Below are 18,703 nucleotides of genomic sequence, written 5' to 3' on the forward strand. Positions count from 1 at the left end.
TTATTGTTTTTTTATCTTATTGACTCATGAAAACTAAGTTGAGCTAAGGTAGGAGAGACCTGTAGTTCTTCTGCGGCCTGATGCAGCTCTCCACAGACATATTTCTCAGTTTCTGACATACTGTACTATTTAAAAATTTAAAGAAAAGAGCCTAGGAGTTTCTAGAAGTATTGGCCTTTATTACATTATGATTTTGATGGCGAGGTTCCCAGGATGCTGTTCTGGGTTTTCTGTTGACCTCATTAATGATTTTACTCAATGTTTGTGACCTTTCACGTTGCAGCATGCCTCTCTGACATCTTCCGCTGGATGATCGATCAGCATCTACAGATGAACTTCCCCATGACTGAAATACATTCCACTGATATCATCTTCATCTGTAGTCAGAAGCTTGAGAGTAACAACTGACTCTCATCTTAGCTTTTCCATAACCGGCTCCTGCAGACACATCCTCTTCAACATCTGTCAAATTCACCAGTATCTTACACCACATTCTGCCAAGCTCAAGGTCCTGGACACAATGATTATTTCATATTCAAGAACAGTTTCAAACCCATCAAAAATAAGCTGTGCTTTAAGAATCATGTGTATGTATCTAAGTCCCCTGTCTGTGGCTGATGTGCTCCTGTTCACACTGAACTGGACGTCACTTTGAATTCCACTTAAAAGATGCGCTTTTTATTAGCAGTTAATACATGTAACAAACATATTTTAAATACCTATGATCACACATATAGTACAGGTAAGTAAAAATAATTTTAAGTACAGTACCGTGACATTAAGTGAAAAATGACTGATAATAATTCATTTCCTCAAGTGCATAACAGTTTTCAAACCATACAGGGTTAAACTAGTTCAGCCTCCAGTTTGTAGTTAAAGTGGATGCTATGGCTAAATATTCCTCTGTCACTGGATTATTAAAAGATCCCCCCAAACCCCTGATTGTCAGTCAATTCTGAGCGCTTTTGTAATGAGCGAAATTTGAAATTTCCTGCCAGCTAAATGGACAGTGTTGCAGACCGCGGTAATACAGTACCTGTGTACCATATTGAAGATACAGACCATCCAGTGCTCTGGTGCTCCAATCATCACTACCACTCTGGTGAACTAAGCAAAGAGCTTGCTGAAAATCAAAATAAGCATATTGAGCTCCTCTTGAAAAGAGTATAACAGTTCTCATATCTAAACCAACTATTACCTTCACTTGAAAAATACTGGAAACTTGCATGTCTATGCTGTATATCAGCTTCTTTGGGAAGGTTTGACTCTTTCTGGCCCCCTGGCCTGATGAACACTGAAGTTGTGGTCCCTGAACTATATTTTTTCAAATTTCTCATTTGCCATAATATATTATTTAATAACATAGCTCTTCTCTAACACACACACAATTTCACAAGTGTTCTTCAAAATAAACTTCACATTCAGTTTTTTCTCCGACGCTTCTGGAAGAACATGTCCCTTAAAAACACCTAGGTGCGGCTCTCTTCCTTGGAGCTGTTATTATACTGGTCTATAGCATCCCGAGTGCTTTGGCGACGTCATCTCCTGGAGGTACCTCTCCACGCTCTGCCTCAAGCTCCGACACACCCCATGTAACTGGTCAGCATACATGGGGCTGTACATGAGCAGCAGAAGTAGTGCCACCATGGTCATGCCCAGGAGGAGACCCACACCCACCCAGGAGCAGCAGCTGCTCTGAGGGGAGAACAGAGAGAATGCACTGGGTTTGTCAGTCACTCGCTGGTGGCAGATGAACTGCTGAATGTTTCATTTGGTGGTATATCCTATGTTTAAAGGTTCCCAAGATCTCACATCCTAGAGAAGCTCAAACTTGGCAACCGTCTACTGCATCAATTCAGGATAAGTACCTTGATCAGGGTTACTGCAGCGGGAGGTGGGATTCAAATCTGTGTCCCCCCAATGCCAGAGTAATAACGCAATGTGTCCGTGACAACATTTTGCCAAATTCTCCTGAACACTTTAATCATTACAAATAATTAAAACAAAATGGGCAGAGACACGGTTATTTATGATGGGTGAAGTCAGTGTAGTAAACATGAAAGGAATGGAGAGGATTTTTTGAGAAAGTGAAGGGGTTTATGGGACAATCACTGTGATGAAGGAAAGGGGAAATAAACACTAAGGACAGTGGAAATAATTGGCAGGGCCAATGTTGGCATGGAGTGAGGCAGTGGGTGGGTCCTCACCTGGCTCTGGCGGGCATTTAGGCGTCTCAGCTCCTCTCGACACTGGTTCAGGCGGAAGAGACATGACTGACACTCATGCTCCACAGCCTCCAGCTCTGCCTGCAGGTCCGTGCACTGTGGAGACACACCTCCGCTTGTCAGCATGTGCGAACACACGCGCACACACACACACGGTTCAAAAGCAGACTAAACAATGACTGAGGAGAAGCCTGGGAGAATTAAAAGAACTGCTTTGGTCATGACATGTGAGAGAAGACCAAAAAGTGACCGTTCTGTGAAGTGTCTACGTTTCTATGAGATGTATGTCGCTTTGGAGAAAAGCATCTGCTAAATGCATAAAAGTAAATGTAAGTGTGAAGTTCCTCATGTCTCTGTCCATCCGCATCATTCTCTCACCTCCTTCTCTTTCATGGTGAGCCTCTGCTGGGTCTCCTGTAGCTCGGCCTGCAGCCGGGCCTCGGCCGTGGATTCGGAGTCTGGGGCTGGGCCCACGGTGGGCCGACCATCTGACACACACAGCTGTGCGATGGAGTTCCACATGTCCCGGCTGGGACCTGCATGAGCACACAACATACTTGGGTCCCTCAACCCAGCCACGCTTGGAGGACTAAACATTGTAATGTTGATTGGTGAACAGGGCAATTATATCATAACTGACAAAGTATTTTCCCTGTCCACAATCCCTCAAAGGGCTATCAAACCATCTAAATTTAATTACTGTCTCTAGTAAAAATATTAACTACGGTATTTAAAACTTCTATGCCTTTTCAACTTGTTGAATTTTATTTCTGACCGTTCTTACTTTGAAAGAAGCTTCCACTCAAGCTGGGGTCTTCCAAATGGCAAAGTTTCCCTGGAAAAGTTGGTACGTGAGTTTATTTCACCGACACTTTTCTCCAAAGCACCTAAATGGGAAGTTTTCTACCTATTTACAGAGCAGGGTAATTTTTACCAGAACAATTTATAGTAACTACCTCAATGAAGGCTAACACCGAGGAGCAGGAATTCAAAACCAGGACCTTCAAGAGTCAGGTGGCAGTTTTAACCACTATATTACTTGCTCCATAGTCACTGATCTAAGTAAAATTATTTCCATATTGATACTTCAGATATGAATAACTGAGTGTAACCGTGGAGTCTCAGGACTGCTGGTTGTCGACGCAGCGGTGAAGGATATGCACTCGTAACGGAAAGGCTGACGATACAAGTCGGACATAGCATGTGCCGCGAGTGAACCGTTACGGCCAGTCAGGGCCTCTCACCTCTCATCTCCTGTAGCTGCTCCTGTTTCAGCTGGTTGTCCTCCTCCAACTGGGCTATTTGTGAGCATAACTCCGCCCCCTCCAGCTGCAGGACCTGCAGTTGGCACCTCAGCTCCGCCTCCTGCCCCTCCCCTCTCTGTAAGGGGGTGGGGCATAAGAACATTGCTACACCTGCCATGTAACTGTATAGTAACTCTACCAAAAATAAATAATAAGACAAACATTACTATAAATACTAATAATGCAACAACAGTGATGCCGAGAGGATTTAGCGCCGGTCCAGCTACGTTAAAACGAACAGACTGGTTTTCAGCACTGCTCCTGCTCTGTTGCTGTATGTGCTGCCATTTAGCTGCACTCTGCAATGACACACACTTCAGATCACGTTGAACCAAACGCACAAAGTCTCAGTTCCGTTTTCCAATAGCGTGACGCCACGTTTTGCCAGCGGAATATCGTTCTTTTATTCTGACATTCGTGGAACATGAGCTGTTGTCGAACCTCATTTGGATTACACACACTGCGTTCTACCAAGACCTTGTCTAAAAGCCAGTGACAGAGCAGTGGGGCTTCGATGGCTTTTTTTACTGTCGATTTTGACTTATAGATGTAACAGGAAGTGAGACGGGAAGTTGCTTCACCTGGTGGGAAATCAGGTGCACCGTAGAGGCATTTGCTCAACCCTGGCGGATCGGATCCTACATAACCATAGCGTATAATATACCGCATAAGGGATGGTCGCGTGGGGTTAGACAGGACTTGTCCCCAGGATAAAACGTTCACCAGTCTGGCTGAGCACCAGCTGACTCATCTCTCTCCTGCTAGTCTCACTTTACCTCCAGGTGGCTTTGCAGCTGGTGAAGCTTGTCGGTGGTTTCCTCCTGGCTCCTGCGCAGCACTTCACAGCTTTCCTTCAGTTCCAGGTACAGGCCCTCCCACCGTGCTGACTCTGCCCTGGCAGCCTGCAGCGCCCCCTGATGGACAGGTGTGCACAGTTCACTCCAATCCACACTACGTTTCTGTGTGACGGTCCTACAGTATATACAGCGTGTAACAGGACCGTGGCCATCCACCCCTACCTGACTATGTTTATAGGAAACACGGTGCTTCACAACAGGGGGTGCAGTGGTGCAGTGGGTTGGACCACAGTCCTGCTTTCCGGTGGGTCTGGGGTTCGAGTCCTGCTTGGGGTGCCTTGTGATAGACTGGCGTCCTGTCCTGGGTATGTCCCCTCCCCCTCCGGCCTTATGCCCTGTGTCACCGGGTAGGCTCCGGTTCCCCGTGACCCCATATGGGACAAGCGGTGCTGGAAATGTGTGTGTGTGTGCTTCACAACAGGGACACAGAGCTCTTTGAGAGCTGGACTCCATATTTGTAGTCCAAGGCATCTCTATTACTCGTCTGTCATGGTCCTCTGGCTTTTAGGCACAGCACAGCTCTCACCTCCAGGTCCTCCAGTTTCTTCTCTGCATCCATCTTCTCTGTCATTGCTTTCTGCAGTGCAGCCACGGCCTTCTCTTCGTAAGTCCTTTTCTGCTCCTCCATCTGCAGCACCAGCTTCTTCACTCCATCCCGTCGGAACTTCTGAAAAGCATGACATGATCGGTGTGCGGTTCCGGGGCACCCTGAGGGGCTCTGATGGTCTCTCAAACTGGGGTCTTCACTGGTCGTGCTTCCTCCGCTCATCTCACTTTAACTAGTCAATTACCACACAGTGTTGAGATTTTAATACTTGTGAAACGCTATTTCAAAAGTGCAGGGAAGATCGGAGCAATTTGTACTGTTTGATTTACAGTGAGTTACTACCTTTACCCCAGTCAGAAAAGCAACTTGCTGTACATCAGCCAAATCGTAAAATTTGCTTTAAATTTGAACCAGTTAATTTATGTAATTAGTAAATTAGCGAACTACTCGTATAGTATATTTTGAACAGTTAATTTATTCTTTCAGCGTGGACCAGTTAATTTATGCAGTTAGCATTAGTAGTATTACTGTACACACACACACACACATTATCAGAACTGCTTGTCCCTTACAGGGTCACAGGGAACCGGAGCCTACCCGGCAACACAGGGCGTAAGGCCGGAGGGGGAAGGGGACACACCCAGGACGGGACGCCAGTCCGTCACAAGGTACCCCAAGCAGGACTTGAACCCCAGACCCACTGGACAGCAGGACTGCAGTCCAACCCACTGCGCCACCGCACCCCCTAGTATTACTGTAGTAAAGTGTAATTTAAGCGGTGAGGACTGTTGTTTTTGCACAGAAGGCTGCAGCGAATATGAGCGTCTCTGTCCTCCATGCATAACTCAAATTAGTACACCGATTCATAATGACCTCATTGCATCAAGCATCCGTAATGTGGCTCCGTGAGCGTTTCTGGAGATGCCATGCGCTCTTCACGAACTCGCTCTAATAATCAACCGTGAAGTAAACGTGAATCTAAAGTGTTTAAGTGCTTCACGTAAGGTTGTGTCAATGTTGCCAGAAGGTCCGTGCCAACTCACCTGTGCGCACACCTGCAGCTGTGACTCCAGGGCCTCGATCCGGGTCCTCGTCAGGTCCTCGCTGCAGCGCGTCTGTGCGGAAAGACAGAGGATGCAGCTGGCTGTGTATGGAGGCCCTCTGGAACCCAAGGGGACGGGACCCCACCCCCACCCCGCAGCATGCCCCTTGTCCTCATATCAACCCGCAGCCAGCTTCAGCAGTGTGTAGAGATAGCACAGAGTGAACACGGGCGACGCCTACTGCCTGGGACTTCACGGAGAGCGCCATCACCTGGGCTGCTCAATGCAGCTGCTGCAGATGTTAGCCCTCCAGTCGCACGGTGCGACCGCTGGTGAACCGCTGCCTCCCCGGAGAAGCTCGGTGGGTCAGAATGAGGCTGGTCTGGCAGAGAGGCAGAAGCGCCCAGCACCCTGCACCCTGTCTGTGCTGCCCGTCCTCTGAAAGCGTGTTTAGCCCCTTCCCTGCGACAGGAAGTTCCCGACCACAGGCTCCGCCCTGTTTCGCTCTGACACCTCGAAGGACAGGATGGAGCGCGTACATATGTGTCACACTGAAAGTGCAGAGCGCGCAAAACACACATTTTTAGCAGCACGGATGCTCATCGCACGTTACTCTTTCTGGATTTCCATGGGTGTCTGGGTTTCCATGTCCCGTTTTTCATGTCTTTACTGTCAGGAGCAGCAGGTGGTGCAGTGCTCAAGGCACTTGCCGTGCATTTTAAGGACCCTTGTTCATATCCCTCCTCCTGCTATACTACCATTGATCAGGGTACTTTTTTTTTACTGTTCTGGTACAGTAAAAATGACAAACCTGTATATAGATGTGATTAAACTATTATAAGCTACTTGAAAAAAATGCATAAAATAAATATGTAAATGCTGGAGGGTTTCCTGTACATTCATATGCCACGCTGATCCTTTGCTTCATAAGGTTAATGAAGCGCTACAGAAAAATAAAAGTAAGTCAAGGTGCTCATTCTTCTGTTCCATCGCACTCTCTGTCTCAGCACTGACAGGATGCAGGTTTTACCGCAGTATGTTTCAGGGCATAAAGGAAGATGCTGCTAACCGCCACCCTTCTGAAACCACAGTTTTGTCATAACAGAGTTTGAATTGAAGTAGTTTGTTCCATCTTTCCCTTGGACTGCCATCACAAGTCTAGCAAAATACACTGGTACCCAGTTCGTTCTGTGCTGGAATGCTGTCGTCCAGTCTGGTCACGCACAAGAAAAACATGATGACAAGCAGCTTATTATTTGGCTAACTAGAGGTTCACTTGTACTCAGTAGTGTTTCATACCGTTGAATATGAGCTTTGGAGCAACTGAAAATCATCAGATTTCTCAAGGTACAACAGATTCCCCCAGTGGTGTCTGGTGTTGTGTCTTGCCGCCCAGTGACCCAGTACCACCATTTTCAATCATGACAGTTATATGACGGCAGAGTTCACATGGCTCCCTTCAAGCACTCAGGTTTCCTCCTGCAAGCAAGTTCCATGTAGGTCAGCTGACGCAATGACCACAAACTGCCCTCAGTGCCTCTGTGTGAGGGAATGTGATGGTTGGAAGGAAGATAATCAGTCAGATGAGCTTCAAACCAAATTTTTGTGAACCGTGGTACCAAGATGTGTTTTGAGCTTATGACCACTTGGTCCTACTTGCTTCTTATTAGATTGTTGATCTTGTCTGATGACTGACAATGACTGAATTACGAAATAGGAGGTTTGACTAGTTTAAAACACAGTTATTGGGGTGGTGGTGGTTCCCTGCTATCAGACTGTTTACGTTGTCTGACCACTGACAATGACCTGTTTACAGACTAGTTTTAGACCTACAACTACCCTTTAGGAAGGCGAAGACGTTGAACAGCTTCAGCTGCACCCGTGAAGGGCACTGTGGTGTTCACAGGGCGGAGGCTGCAAGAGAAGGTGGGTAGTGGGTAGTGGAGAAGAGTGGAGAGGTCAAGATCTTACCATCCATAGCTTGTCAGAGGAGAGCAGCAGGGCAGATGTGCTTTGCTGGAGGAAGGCGACTTTGTGCTTGAGGTTCTCCTCTCTCCAGAGAGCCTCCTTCGGGGTGGAGTGGGACAGACACAACAAAATGATCTCCAAAAATCAAAACCCATTTCCTTCCAGTACACACCCATGCCCACCATTCAGCACCCATCTTACATTTACATTTATTCACTCAGCAGACACTTTTGTTCAAGCAACTTACAATGGATACTATGTAGTGTTCCTAGCCCACACACCTTATTCACCAAGGTGACTACACTGCTAGATACACTACTTATAAGGGGTTAGTCACTCATGCCTCAGTGAAACACACTCACACACTATGGGGGAACCTGAACAGCATGTCTTTGGACTGCAGGAGGAAACTAGAGCACCCAGAGGAAACCCACACAGACACAGGGAGAACATACAAACTCCACACAGACTGAGCAGGGATTGAACCCACATTCTCCCACACCACCCAGGTCCTGTGAGACAGCAGCACTACTCACTGTGCCACCCATAAACAGCAACACACACCTCCTCATCCTACTCACCCATTTCCATCCATCTTCACAATTTACCACCCATCTCCAAAGTGTATCTCAACCATTTCCACAAAGTGGCACCCATCTCCTCACCATCCCCCCCATTTCCACACTCTATTTGCAGTGCCACACAATGATGATCCTTGTCTATTTGTTATTAAATTGAAAGTACAGTCAAAAGTACAAACAGATTGTGCTGCAGTAAAGTTAATTTCCTGCGGATTTTCTCAGTCCTTGCCCACAGAACCAATGCCGTGGGTTTAAATGTGCATGTCATTTGTCTTATGTAAATATCAGGTCTAGGACAGAATTTGAAGACAAGTTAATCATCCAGTTGGTGAGCTATCCATCACAGAAGGGGCCACATCTTGTGACGGCCTTTTCATGGTAGACCGCTAGACCTGCATCTGGACCTCGAGGGCTTACATTTTGAGGTCAGATGGTTTTGTCTGGGACAGGCTAATGTTATGAAAACAATCTTTCTCAACTGCCGACCCCTGCAGAAAAGCTCTGCAAACAGAGGGATGTAGTGTGTACCTGTAGGTAGTCTGCCAGCTGGAGGAGGTCCTGAAGGGAGGAGAACGGGGAGGAAGGAGAAGTTATTACCTCACTGTTCCCTAAAATTACGCATGATGCAAAAGCCGATGAGCTCATTATGCCTGGTTGGCTTGATTGCAGCATGAATCCAGTACGTTTCCGTTTACATGTCAAATAAAAACCAGCCAACAGTCCTAAACATGTTGACAACAGTCAGTTACTCCTACTGGATGATCATTAGATTCAACAATATATTTCTGAATGTAACTTGGCTAAGATTAAGGGAAACAGAGGCCTGGTGTCTGGTGTGTTGTCCGTTACTAAATTTACCTTGATCTCATTAAAACTACGCCAGGAATCTAACATTAAATGAAATGACCTGCCTTCACTGTCAACATTTACCCTGATCTGTGCGCTACAGGAATCACGGACATTGACTCGGGCTGCTTACCGATTCCTTCACAGTTATGAGGCCAGCCCTGTAAAAAGAAGAATTTGGTTTGCATGAGGAAAGAAACAGCAGCAGGACCACGTGGACCTAAGATCACCCTTGATGTTGTCCCCCGTATCCTTCATGAAACTCATGACACAACTCCCTTTTGTTTGCTTCCTTCCAAGGTGGAACATGAGGCAGAGTTTATTTTTACAAAAATTAAACTAAATGCAGAGTCATCTATTAATGGATTTATTTCAAGACCCACCGCAAAAATGAGCACCCTTGATACCAAAGTGCATATTTACAGATTAGCGCAATCCGAAAAAAATGAGGTACAATAAAGAGAACAAACATTCTAACTAATAACAACTCTAAACTGATGTTCTTTTTACTTCTGGGTAACTGTGAGCCTGGAACAGTGGCCCCAGAGTGATAGGACCATCAGGGGAAGTCGACTGAAACAGACTCACTCTGTCTGGGCGCTGATATCCCGCTGTGAGTGTTGGTTGTTCAACAGTCCATCCTGCGTCTGAGTCCCTAAAGCAGTCCAGTCACAGTGTTAGACACAAAGGAAATTCCACTCTTAAAGATACACCAAAGCTGTGTAATACACATTTTTATTACCTATTTATATTAGCAAGAGCATTTTAAAGCTTACTCTGCATTCTTTAACCTTTAGGAGACCTTCCTAATGCTTAAATGACCAATTTCTATCAAAGAACTTTATTAGATAGCTAATACCATGAATTCAAATTTAGGTTTTAAAAATTATACCTCCTTGCATATTTATAGACATGTGAAATACAGAGTTTACAGCTGTTACAATAAAAATCTATCACTTGGGACTGACTTTAATCAAACAGAAAAACAACCCAGTGTGATGGCTTCTTGCTATCAGGTAAATCTACCAGAGTCTGTGAAAATTCATTCTCTAGTAGATAATATTGTTTTATTCCTTCCTTATTGTTCTGGGAATGAACGTAGGCTATGTAGTGTGATGCAATAAACAGAATGCGTTGTAGGATGTAACTGATGACAGCAAAAGGGTCACATTGTATTTATTTATTTATTTAGATACAAAATGACTCCAAAATGACTCAAATGTTCAGCTACTTAGACTGATTTACTCACTTGTACACCCGGATAATTTTTGCAGTACCAATCAAGGGTAAATTCCTTGATCAAGGGTATTACAGTTAGAGGAGGGATTTGACCCAGGTCATTTAATTGCAACATGATGGGTTTAATCACTGTAGTACTCACTGCCTCACACTTAAACTGTAACCTTGGGATGAAGCAACAACAGTAGGACATAGCATGTTTGCCCTTGCAATTGAGCCTGGATTCTGATATGTACTATTAATGGATCACTAATTGAATATGATTGGATTCTCTGGAAAAGTTGTCTGACTGGTAAAGTTGAAAGGAAAAGAAGAAGAAGAAAATTGGAACCCAGATGGATGGACTCAATCTCAGTGACAATGGACACACTCATTTCAACACTATGCACACAAATGTCCCTATGTGGACACCAGATGCTGACACTGATCTGATGCCACATAACAGCAACAACAAAAATGGATCAGCAGTGGCCTTCCAGTTGTGGCAAGAACCCTTGTCAATCCTCTACCATGCTTTTTTTCATAAAACACAACATTGTTAGCATTGTGCCTATGCAGGAAATTCTTTGCTTTTTCAAAAACTGAAACTCACTGCAGGAGTGAAAAAATACCACCTACATGGTACAACTACATGGAACCTGCACAACTAGGTTTGAAGGTTCATGACTACATTTCTCACCTCTGTCCATCTTTGTGCATGCCCTCTCCAGTGGGGTTCTCTCTCTAAGTAGAGGGAAAATGTGTGTTGACCTGTTGGTTACATGCCGCTCCCTCACCTCACTCTCCCAATTCAGATGGCCAGCTGGCTGCATCCACGGGGCCTGGAGTCAACAAGGGACAAACAGCAGATTCATTACACAATAAATTCTGCCCAAAGCATGCAGGCAGCTATTTCAATAAGGATTGTCCAGTGTTTACCTGTTTAATGGATGCAGGGTCGGGCCATGCGATTCCGAGGTCTTCTGCCATAACCAGGGATCGTCGGTCCAACGGGTTGGCCTTACGAGAGTTTACACGTAGGACTACTGTGGGCTTTTTGTTAACTTCGGCCACCAAAGGCACCACTGTCTGGTCAATCTGCCGCCGTTTCAGAAACTCCTTCTGTCTTTTCCGCTGTAGTTCATTCCGCTTCCACTCCATGTCTCGCATTCTTGTTGGGCTACGGCAAGTCGTTGTGTTGTTGCGATCTCGAAGGCACTCGTGCTTCACTACTCTCTGGTCCAGTTTCTGGTCATAGCTTCCCACGGGTGACCGTAGCTTCTGGGTACTTTTGATGGTTGTCATAGTGATACCTTGTCTGCAATACTGCCAACTGCGTCTAACTGTATAGCAATAATCCTTCAAAAAGCCAAATTCTTCAAAGTCCAGTGCAGTTACTGAAAAATTAACAATGCAAACAAAAATGGGCAGTGATGCACATTAGTGGCTGTATATTGTCAAGGTACATTTCGACAGCTAGAAGGAGATCATCATCATCAATACAACAGTGATAGTCATCGTCATCAAATACATGTAGAGTAAGCAAGGCCTATTGCAATGTTTTTTACCATGCAACTCCAACTTCACCATGCTAGCTCTGAAAAGACCACGAAAAGAGCTGTTGTGCCATGCCTACTAAGAGACTGGATAATTATCTTGCAGAACATTTTATATGAAGTGATGAATGAAACAAATATCTGTGCAGCTATATGTACCCCAACAGCTTAAATAGGTCCATTGCAAAGCGTGCTGTCAACATTAACAGGAGAACTGACATCTGGAAATTTCTCGATAAGATGAGCTACGAGGATGCGTCTACAGGCCCACTGCTCCAGGGGAAAAGTGGACTTTTAAAGAGAGCTGATCCACAACTCATAAGCAATTTCATGAACTGTCACACATTTGGTACCAGTGTCGGACATCACCAGATATCTATAAGCGGCTGGTATGATACACAAGGAACTGAACTTTTAATGAAAAGGTTATAGTTTTACATCCTGGATGAGAGCAGCACATCTGAGAAAAGTACATATCCTGGAACTGCATCAGTGAACATCTTGTACAGTAACCTATTTATGTCAGTTTTTACAGTTGAAAAATATATATATATATTTAGTTTACATTATGTTAAGTAAGGCTACAATGGCATACAGCACAGATACACTGCAAGACACAGAGAATATGATCCTTCAGAAGTCATATTACCTTCTTGTGAGTTTGCCTCATTGTAACTTCTTGCCAGAGGAGGATGTGTAAAAATCACATAAGTGAAGATCGTCCAGACACGACGTTCATTTTCTCCGGCCGTTTGACTGCGGGCCCCTGCTTCTGTTTCGTACACCAACTGAAGTGTTTCCCCGCCTTGCCTTTACAGGCAGGAAATGAGACAAACCACACCACTTGTGTGTGTATGTGTGTGTGTGTGTGTGTGTGTGTGTGTGTGCATGCGCGTAAGTTTGTGTTCGTGTTCCTCTATCTCAGCTGCCACCCGCTTACAAAGTTTGGTCATACGCGCGTTAGACATCAGATTAGCCGAAGGCAGCTCCAGGCACTGCCATGCCGTGGTGAACTCCAGAGAGGGTCATTCACAAGTCCTGTTCCTCAGCACGTTGGTGTCACAGATATGTAAAAAGAGAGTAACTGCACCATAAATAGCCACATTTGCGCCGTCCTCCACAGTCACTAAGCGACACGGTCAACCCACAACACGCTGAGCTTCCCTGATGCAACGGCCCAGCGCGCCGTCCTAACTGTCACAGCGGCCGCTTCGGGTTTGAAACGAATTCGCCATAAACACGGTGTTTGGGGCAGCATTTCGCACACTTCATATGGATTTACGTAACATGGTCCAATTCGAGAAGGCCCACAGTGCAGTGCTGTTATTATTGTTGCAGTTCCTTATTTGTTAATATTCATGTTTTCGAAAGATATTACTTGGCACGGATGGGTCGGTGATTTTGCGTGGGATTGTTTTGTTTTCACACACAATGGAAGAAAGCAGGTGTCAAACGGCTCTACCGTCGAGCTCCACACCACGCACATGCTGTGCTTGTTTTGGACAGCGTGCCGGGAGACAAGGGTGTTTTTTTAAGATTGCAGAGAAAGGCACTGCGCTGCCGTGGCTAGTGGCACGTGGGAGATTCGTGCCCTGCTATATGGTTGCGTTTCATATGGACGCGGTGTCGCCCGTGAAACAGGAAAAGCAGTTTTGTTCAATCTTCTGATGATATAAAAATGCATGTGGTTGGTGTGGCCTGTCTGCGGGTGGTACATGTCAGTTAAGTGACATTATGAAAGGTCACAAATCCATTCTGGAATACAAATTGTCAGAATTTATCTTATTTTTTTTGGAGGGGGGCTACATGGAATTGCATTTTTTCTGATTGCTGCATCAAAATGTATAAAGTGAATATATGCACATAATTGTTAACATATTTGTGTGGCTGGTGCCAGAAAAACATGGTTAAAGTGCAGTTTACTTTCTATAGGTGCTACTGGCTTTGATGGTCAGCAGTTTAACTCCAATTAAATGTCCAGTTATTACAATGAAAAAGATAATGTAGGAAGGAATTCACATAAACACTTGACGTTTTAAAGGGACTAAGTGAACTAAGAACTGTGCTGATGCTCTAGGCTACGTTTGCAACGTCACTGGTTTCAAAGTGATCGCCTCCGGACGTCTGTACCTCAGGTTTTTACCCACACAGTACCACACTGCACAGTCCGCCAGTACTCAGATCACGTTGCAGCGCAGCCGTGGGAAAAAGAGCCACTGTGATCTCGCGAGATTGCGACTTGGCGCGTTTTAGCCCGTTGTCGGCAAGTAACGGAAGTGTCCGATGAGAAACGTATTATTATTATTATTATTATTATTATTATTATTATTATTATTATAAAATACGTTACATTTCCAGAAATTAAATGATCTTGAAATAATTGATAGATAGATTTTTGATACATTCGGACTGGTGTCCTGTCCTGTCCTGTCCTCCTGTCGTGTACCCCTCCTCGCACAGTGTACTCCCGCGATAGGCTCCACATCACTATGACCCTGCTTTAGGGAAACAGTTTTTTGATAATGAATGGACAGATGATTTTCATGACATTCACAGTCACTGTCACCCACTCCCATAATGTCAGCAGCTCTGTACAAGGGTGCCAACATTTATCTCATATATCTCTGGTTGCCACACAACTCTATCTATGCATTTCCCAAATTAATATGTTCACCTTCGTAACCAAAATGCAATTTATACTAAGTGTTGCATCATGACCCCAGTCAGGACATAAAGAGACAAATGGACCCCCTGTGACCAGTATAAACCCCTGGGAAGGGCTCTGTGAAAAAAATATAGCACATTAATAAAATGTACTGCATGCTACCCTGATGCAATACCTTGGAGTGTTAAGTGAAACTGAGGCAATTGCAGTGTACAACAAACGAGAGACTGTGAGAGGAATTAGTATGGATGTTTTAGCAGATTCCAGGCTGTTACTGAGTTGATATCGACTCCTAACCCTAACCCTGACCTAAAAAAGGAGTCCTTACAAAAGGTTCTGTGGTGCCCTTGTGTCCGAGGGGCCTATATGTCATAGAGAGAGCTCGTAGGAGGTACTATTGAGGCACTACTGAGGTACTACTGAGGTACCACTCATGTAGGCCTACTGGCTGTGTTAGTTTCTGGATACCTTCTCATATACATCTCCATCCCCAGGACAGATTGTCACTGAGAGAAACAAGAATAGTCACTGAAGTTGAATTTATTTATCCTTTTCAACATTACAGTTTAGCATCTCTTTTCTATGTTTTTTTGTGTGTATTTTCTTTTTCTTTCCGTTCCCGTTTACTTGTGGGCAGCCAAAGGGAATTTCTCATGCTCTTTTTACCCAAAAGGCCAGCTAATTTCTCTCTGTGTTTCTGTGACTGTCATTAGCTTTTGGTTTTGATTTTGCAACAGAAAAAGAATTGAACAAAACCCGCGTTGTACCTCCCCACACACCTGGTCAGACACTGAAGAGGTTTTTATTTCTTTACCATGGTCATGTGAGCATCACTTCTGAGCCTCTTCTACCTGTGCAATCATTTTCATGTTGTCCCTCTTTCAGTAAAAGTGATTCACTGGCACTCAGTAGCTACCATGTGCAAGTAAAAGACAAGCATCATTTAAGCTTTCCTGACTTTTTCATAACCATCACATCACTCCAGATCCATTTACATTTATTCATTTAGCAGATGCTTTTCTCCAAAGCGACTTCCAATGAACGCCATGTAGTGTTGCCAGCCCACACCTTACATACACAGGGATTGTAGCCATGTTGCTGGTGTTGCCCCCCAGTGAAGCTATAGGTGCCTCTTTTGTGAATTTTGCTTATTTTTACATTGTCTGCTGAGATAATGCTGGAACATTTTCACTTTCAGTTGCCACCTTCTCCTCAAGTGTGCTGTGAAGGCCCCAGAATAGAATGTACCCCCTGCAACATATTGAACAGAAAGAGTAAAACGTGAACTGAAATGTAATAGTGACACGTTGTGAATTGTTGCAGCTCAGCTGGCATGTCATAAAAGTGTACTCTTATATTACTCTTATATAAGCCACTGTGTTTTAATGGCTCCATAGCAGAAGGCCACTATGTAACAATTTACGCAGTACACCTCACTGCTGTCTCATGGGGGGTGTCTCCTTCCTCCTGTCTTCCAAACTGTTCCACTTTATTTTTTCAGCAGTTACACTGACCTGACACTTTTCTCCAAAGCAACTTACAATGCTAAGCTAAGCTGGAGGGGGATATAAACCCACATGTTTCGAATGCAGGTGGCAGCGCTAACCTCTACGCCACCTGCTGCCCCATGTATGTATGACAATAACTGTATAGCTATAATTTGAAGGTAAAGAAAATATGACTTTGAGAAGTTTAATTTAATGTCACCGAGGAGACCATGACGGCGTCACGCCATTGTCGCGCATGTGATGAACAGGGCCGTGCCGAGTCCACGGGTGCGTGACAGCCGCACCTGAATGCTACGTTTACTTGGCCAGAACCTTTGGCCAAGCGAGAGGAAAGCTCAACACGCCCAGGTGCGGAACCCGAGGTATGACGCGAGGAATGTGGCCCCCCGGAGCCTCGGCCCTGGAAGTGGACTTTGGTCCCGGTTTTCTATAAGGAGGAGGGATTGCGTTCTGGTGTTTGTTCTTCGCTTTGAGGAGAGTCCAGGTGCAGGACAGGATGGAAGAGCTCTAGGTTCGAGGACAGAACAGTGGGGAACACACCAACACTCACAGGTAAGAGAGCCTGGCGAGAGCTGCCAGCTGCGGGTTCGAGCCACATGCCGAGATTCGCGGAAACACGGGACAACGGATTTACCCTGATTGTCCTTTTATTAAAAGCAATCCGGAATCAGTAACGTTAAAATCAAGAGACAAGTTTACATGTCAAGTGTTTTGACGATCGATTAAGGGGAACTTGAGAAATGTGACAGACTGCTCTTAAACACACTCAGTAACAGTTATTATAACGTGGGCAATTATTACATACATGTCACACAGTGCCAGCGTTTGACTTTGATCCCATGTGACGCAGGCTGTTCCACTGCTCTTTTATTGCCCATAATAGCAGTATGAGTTGGTCACCATAGACCATGATGTGTGTCTCTCTTTCGCACTTAAACGCACCCGTGGACCTGTAACACACTTCCACCAGGGCTGCTTATTAAAATTAGGATCCGTACTCAATTTTACTGGAGCTCTGTGTCTGTGTATGTGTGCGTGTCTGTATATAAATATATTTTTATTCATCATTTCCTGAAGATGCTGCAGCGCTGTAAGTATTCCAGTCACTGGGTACCGTGTTTTACCAGGGTTTACACCAGCACTGCATGATGCGGTTTGTTAATTAACCTCAGAAGAAGTTCAGCTAGGGGTGTTGCATGTGCCCTGCTTATTGTTGTAAAGTATTACTGGGATTTGAGGGAGGATTAAAGAATAAGTCAATTAATTTTAAGAAACTAGGTTTGCTTGAGTCACGTCTGGAGCTATGTGTCCTTCTCTTAATGTAATGCATAAATTGTATTTTTGCTGAGATGTATGTCGCTTTGGACAAAAGCGTCTGCTAAATGAATAAATGTAAATGTAAATTTCCCAGCTGTAATATTTCAAGTGTCTGATTCAAAAAGCGAATGGAGGGAAACATGAATGTGTATCAATACATATAAATAATCGAGTGGTGTTGTTTCGCCATGCATCAATCATTTGCGATGTAGGAACGCGCACTGTTGCTTCAGTGACACTGGTTTTACCGTCGTATTGACCTGTTTGTACTGTGCTCCTAATTAAAGCGTTTTGTCGAGTTCTTACCATGTTATGTTTGCCAGGGTTTCACGGCCCTGCTGCCAAACGAGGTTATAGTTTCAGTTTAACCCTGGAGTCACATCTGTCGACATGTTCCGCCCTGAGGACCTCTTGTGTTTTATCAGTAAAGTACAGGGAATATACTGTAAATACAGGGTATTGCACACTGAACATTATGGTAAAAAACAGCATTATTTACTTGTAAAGCAGACTAATACTATTTCCCTCCTCCAAAATTTTTTCTATAACATATTTAGCAGACACTTTTCTCCAAAGTAACTTCTAATGAACTCTATGTAGTGTTATCAACCCACACACCTTATTCACCATGGTGACTTACACTGCTAGATACACTACTTACACTGGCTCACTCATCTATACATCAGTGGAACACAGACATATACACAGACTCTGAGTGAACCTCACCAGCATGTCTTTGGACTGTGGGAGGAAACCAGAGTACATGGAAACTCCACACAGACTGAGCAGGGATTGAACCCATGTCCTCTCACACCACCCAGGTGCTGTGAGACAGCACTGCTACTTGCCGTGCCACTGCACCACCCAGGATACAAACTGCACTGTGAACTGGAATGATTTGCATTGAGATGAACTCCTGAATTCCCTGTTTCCACAAGGGATTTAACGAGTGTGTATATATTTCACTCCATTAAAACATCCAGCCCTCGCTGTTAAAGCTGTAACTAAAGGAGCTCCCACACAATACAGGTTTATGCTCAATGGACCCTGACCATAAGTGTTGGTCAC

The 18,703-nt window shown here is 44.7% G+C and overlaps 1 protein-coding gene across 2 annotated transcripts; it reads right to left on the bottom strand.

Annotated features, from left to right (window-relative positions):
- Positions 1 to 607: 607 nt before the first annotated feature.
- Positions 608 to 12,920, bottom strand: traf3ip3 (TRAF3 interacting protein 3). Of its 2 annotated transcripts, none has more exons than XM_018733875.2 (15): positions 12,795 to 12,920; positions 11,529 to 11,986; positions 11,290 to 11,431; positions 9,960 to 10,026; positions 9,505 to 9,532; positions 9,054 to 9,083; positions 7,948 to 8,043; positions 5,977 to 6,048; positions 4,913 to 5,053; positions 4,306 to 4,443; positions 3,470 to 3,605; positions 3,010 to 3,060; positions 2,604 to 2,761; positions 2,208 to 2,321; positions 608 to 1,695 (listed from the first exon to the last, which is right to left on the bottom strand). In XM_018733875.2, the coding sequence occupies exons 2-15, from the start codon at positions 11,892 to 11,894 to the stop codon at positions 1,501 to 1,503; spliced, it is 1,734 nt and encodes a 577-aa protein (XP_018589391.2). In that variant the 5' UTR covers positions 11,895 to 11,986; positions 12,795 to 12,920; the 3' UTR covers positions 608 to 1,500. The 2 variants fall into 2 exon arrangements, with proteins under 2 accessions (XP_018589391.2, XP_018589393.2); XM_018733877.2 differs by having other exon boundaries at positions 1,522 to 1,690.
- Positions 12,921 to 18,703: the final 5,783 nt, after the last annotated feature.

Source organism: Scleropages formosus, chromosome 2 (genome assembly GCF_900964775.1).
Source record: "Scleropages formosus chromosome 2, fSclFor1.1, whole genome shotgun sequence".
NCBI lineage: Eukaryota > Metazoa > Chordata > Actinopteri > Osteoglossiformes > Osteoglossidae > Scleropages > Scleropages formosus.